General features: G+C 29.2%; 1 protein-coding gene across 1 annotated transcript in view; it reads left to right on the top strand.

Moving 5' to 3' along the window:
* Nucleotides 1-4,043: 4,043 nt before the first annotated feature.
* Nucleotides 4,044-4,779, top strand: part of LOC132066306 (stress-response A/B barrel domain-containing protein HS1) — a 5,997-nt gene continuing 5,261 nt past the window's right edge. Inside the window, exon 1 of the mRNA XM_059459638.1 lies at nucleotides 4,044-4,142. Coding sequence (XP_059315621.1) covers nucleotides 4,044-4,142 — 99 coding nt within the window. The remainder of the gene's footprint in view (nucleotides 4,143-4,779) is intronic.

Raw genomic sequence — 4,779 nt, 5'->3', positions numbered from 1 at the left:
AGGCAAGAATAAACTTAATATTTTTGAGAGTTGCTACTGCAAATAAATTTACCATGATAAAAAAAATATATGAAAATGAATATAAAAATATTAAACTGCACCATCAGATACAACTATAATGAATATTAAGGAAAGAAAATTGTAAAAAGCTAAAACAAAATCAAAATTATACACATTCACAGATCCTTCGTCCAAAGTGGCCTCTCCCCGTGGTGTTTTCGATGGCCGTCTCATTCTTCGCTAAGAAAACCGAACACGCATCCCCTTCTCTTATCCCTACTGCTTGCCGCCTTCATTATATGAATTGCATAAATTAGAATTTAGATATACTGACGAAAAACTAAGCCTTGCAGCATATAAGTTAAAAATGCATCTCCATACCATCAACCACTGCTGCTCCCTCTTGTGAACCCAAGGAGAGCAAATGCATAAAGTAAAATAGATATAACAACAAGCTATCATTTGGAGAAGCTAAGTCTGATGCAAAAATGTATTAACAGAGAAAGCATATCTCCTGAATAGAAATATTCTAATACTGTTGCAGAGACAATGTGTATAGAAAGGCATCTAAGAAGAAAAAAAATATAAAGGACATGGGTAGGTAGCTTCTCACAATTGACGGCCTCCAAAACCGACCACTAATTCAAAAAATAGCTGCTAACTCTTGAACGTGGATGAAAGAGGTTTTCTTGTGGGTGTGGTGCTTGAGGGATACTTTCATATTATTTTTATTTAATTAAAATTCTAAACCTCATCTGATTAAAAACTTAAAATTCAAAAATTCAAAATTCAAAATTCAAACTTCTAATATTAGGTCAATTCCATTTTAGTTGCTACGTTGAAACTTGAAAGACTCCAAATAATGAATGCTTGTATGTGATAATGAAGGAGTGAAATGAGGGAAATGGGGAAGTTACAAAGGTGGGTTTTGGGTTTGTAAGTTTTGATGTCTCTTTTGCAATTATTAACTTTACCAATTGGTAACTTCTCAATAACTTTTAAATTAAAATTCAAAGCAATAACTAATATTACCTAAATAACTAATTTTTGTCCTAAAACTATCCTCTTTTTAATAATACTAGTATACGTACCCGCGCGATGCGCGGAAAACATTAGAAAATATTAATCATGTTAAATTGTGATCTGACTTGTTCGAACATATTAGATCATATTACTTTTTTAAAATTTCAATTGTCATCTTTTTTCTCAATACAGTATACTAAATAACAAAATCTCAATGAAATTTAAAATTAAGGTAAATGAATCATATAATCATAGAATAAAATCCGTGTGTAGTACTCTCCTTTAAATGTAATATAATATGTAACATTCAAATACCTAATGATTATTCTCATTGTATTTAATATAGATTGTTTATTATTCGATTTATTTTGGTTTTTAGCTTTAGATTAAAATTCAATTTCTTTTTACTTTATTCAACTATTAAACTTATGTGAATAAATTATTTGCCTCATCTTTTAGTTGAATTGACATTTTCTTTAGAACAATCTTGTTTTGATATAGGATGAAGTATTAGTCGATTGCGGCTAACATTATAATACTTTTTACATTGCTTTGCGATAACTTCCGTATCTTGATTGCTTAAATTGCATTTTTTCTATTTTTGGTGCACAAAAAGAACATGTAAGACGACATTTTCAGCTCATTATTTTCTTTTAAAGTTTTTAAAAAGTGAAAAGAGGTAAATGAAGGTTATATTTGATTGCTATCATATTAATGGTTCTCTTATTTATCTATACTATTATAAAAGTAAGAAGATTTATATTTTTTAGCATCACCATACCAAAAACTATTTTATTAGTTAAGAATGTGAAATAAGAAATAAAATAAAAACATACTTTTAATTGAATTGATTTGGTAAAGTAAAAACTTCATCCCTTATGTTCATTGGCACAAAAAGATCATGCTCCTACCCTTATGTTGGTTGGCACAAAAGATCATGCTCCTATTCATCACCACTTATTGGGCTCGCAAAAGCAGTTAGAATAATTATTGAACCAAAAAAATAAATAAGATTTATAAATAATGGGGTTTTAAATACGATGATATTATGATTTATCTCATAATCTACTATATTCACCGACACTTACAAATAACAAATATTGCAATAATAATATTTACGGATAGTACGATACGACAAGCTTCAAAATGATATTGCATTCACTTAGGCTTAAGAAAAATACAACACTACTTGCAATAAGTATATAAAATATAAAAAGTCGAACTGAACCTGAAATTGAAAAGTAAATTTGAATTAATGAGAATTACTTGATAATCACTAAGTACTCCACACGACGTATTTTGAACATTTTAACGCGGAAAACGTTTGTAGAACAACAACTCCAAGGTGATGGCCTTGAAAATTTCGAATCTTTTTGTATTAATTCAACATCTTTCTCACCAAATTTAACTTTTGATCGATCAATACCTTGAGAAAAATCAAGATTGATATTGTTGAGTATACGTATGAAAAAAAAAATCCTCAGCCATAGAGCTAGAGTGAAAAACATACCCGTGTTTAACCTTCTTTTCTTGAAAGTTACCAATGTGAATTAGTTTACTACTATCGTGAACACCTGTAATGCAATAATCACATATGAAAGATAAGATAAATAATCATTAATTTTGTAACAATTTATACCCCGTATTTACTAAATTGCATAAAGTAGGAGAAAGGATCAAAAAAGCATGGTCAATGAATTCAGAATAAACAATTTCTTATATTTTTCTTACTATACATCCACTAATAATATTTTTGCTTTTATTTCAAAATAACTTTCGCCAAGAAAAGGAAAACTGAAAACTACATGGACTACCTGTAAATGGGATCAACATAACATTAACTACCAAAACTTGAGAGTATAATATAAAATATACATACATGATTGATGTTTGCGTCAGATACGATCCAACGACCATTTGGTGTGAACCTAATGGAATCAACAACTTAGTAACTATACTAAGCTTGTTATCCATCCGCATGTGAATAGCCGAGTCAAATCGGTACCACCTCCCTATCAATTGATGATCTTAAGTGTGGAGGAGGAGCCTAAAACTTATCGTCTAATGTGATTAAAATGCTATTTATATATAACTGAGGTTGGATTATATTTTTTCTCCGGAAAAAAAAACATTTGCAAAATTCATTTCAAGATAAACTTTGTGTCTAGATAATGATGATAAACTTTAAAGTTGTGATGGACATTTGTTAATAATTTCAAATTAAAAATCATGAATCGTTAGGAACTTCGAATATTGATTTGGATAAATACGAATTTTAAAAAATAAAGTAAAAAGAAGGAAAGAAAACTTGTGTTTTAATTGCTACAAAAAAGGAGCCAAAGAACATGTTATTTGTTGCCTGTATTCTCTGGAAATAAAACTTGCTACTCCTAAGAAGGAAGCAGAAAAATGTGCTTTTCTTTTAAATTTAAAATGATCAAGATCTATGAATCCAAAATGTATAAATAGATAGCATAAAGTACGACTTAAATTTATTATACAAAATATTCTTTCATTGTGAGATGAACCATGAACACTCACAAAAATGAACTTAAACGATCAAGATCCACAAATCCGAAAAGCACCAACTTGTTACGTTCCTTAGCCTTCACTTGACATATAACTCTCAATCCTTCTGGCAGCATTTTTGTGATCAATATTTCTCTCTGGATAGACATGTAAAAGAAATCTACCGATATGCTCTTGATCATGTTCTATTCACCTCCGCAAATGCATTTAATGGCATCCCTAATCGCAAATCCAAGCGTGCACAAACCATGCAAGCTTTTTTGACGACAAAATCCTACAATTTCTGCAACCATAGATTTGGATGCAATATATTTTCTATCATAACTCACATTTTCTATATCAAAAACGGTTGATTTACCTTTATCATGCAATCCAAAGAAAAAGCGTGTTTCATGATCAATTGCTATAATGAAGGAGCCCCAAAAGAACTTGTATGTGTGTTATTGAATTTAAAAATGTAGAACTTAGAACTAAAGTTATACGTAGAGATAATGGTGCAAACATTTGGAGCTCTAAACAATGAAACAACTAAATTTCAATTCAAACTTAAATTAACTACACTCACAAAACGGGGAATGGGGAAGTTACATGTATGTGAAAGCTTTTGGTTGGTTTAGGTTAGTTTTTTTTTTCTTTTTCTTGGTCTTTTCCTGATTTATCCCTTTCTTTTAAAATAAAAAGTGTATATTGTGTGTTTGTGTGTGTGCTTAGTGGGTGAGTGATTGGTGAGGACGTGGGGGAATAGGGAATGGGGTTGCAGTTTTTTTGTTTTTTTAATTTTCTGTTTTAAATTAAATTGGTAACTTTTCATCAATTCAATTATTTTTAAATTTAATTTCAAACAATAACTAATAAGTAACTAATTGTTAACTAATTATTGTCCTAAAACTATCCTCTTTTTAATAATATATAGATTTCCAATTAATTGAATAATTAGTATATATATATATATATATATATATATATATATATATATATATATATATATATATATATATATATTAATGTCCATACTTTCTTATCTTCTTCTATAGTCGTTGAGTCCCCTATAATTAATGTAATTAATTTGTATTGAATATATATTAGTAAAAGCCAAAAACTATCCCTCTCCCCACGTCTAAGACTAATAGCTCCCAAGTTTTTCTTTGTTGTTATTTAAAGAGTTCCCTTTTCTTTTAAGTCCCAAAAGTGCACCAAATCTTTGAGTTTTCAGATCCTAATTTGTTA

The sequence above is a fragment of the Lycium ferocissimum genome, chromosome 8, assembly GCF_029784015.1.
Source record: "Lycium ferocissimum isolate CSIRO_LF1 chromosome 8, AGI_CSIRO_Lferr_CH_V1, whole genome shotgun sequence".
Taxonomy (NCBI): domain Eukaryota; kingdom Viridiplantae; phylum Streptophyta; class Magnoliopsida; order Solanales; family Solanaceae; genus Lycium; species Lycium ferocissimum.
The sequence above is the reverse complement of the archived record's forward strand: the minus strand, read 5'-3'. Positions and strand labels throughout refer to the sequence as shown.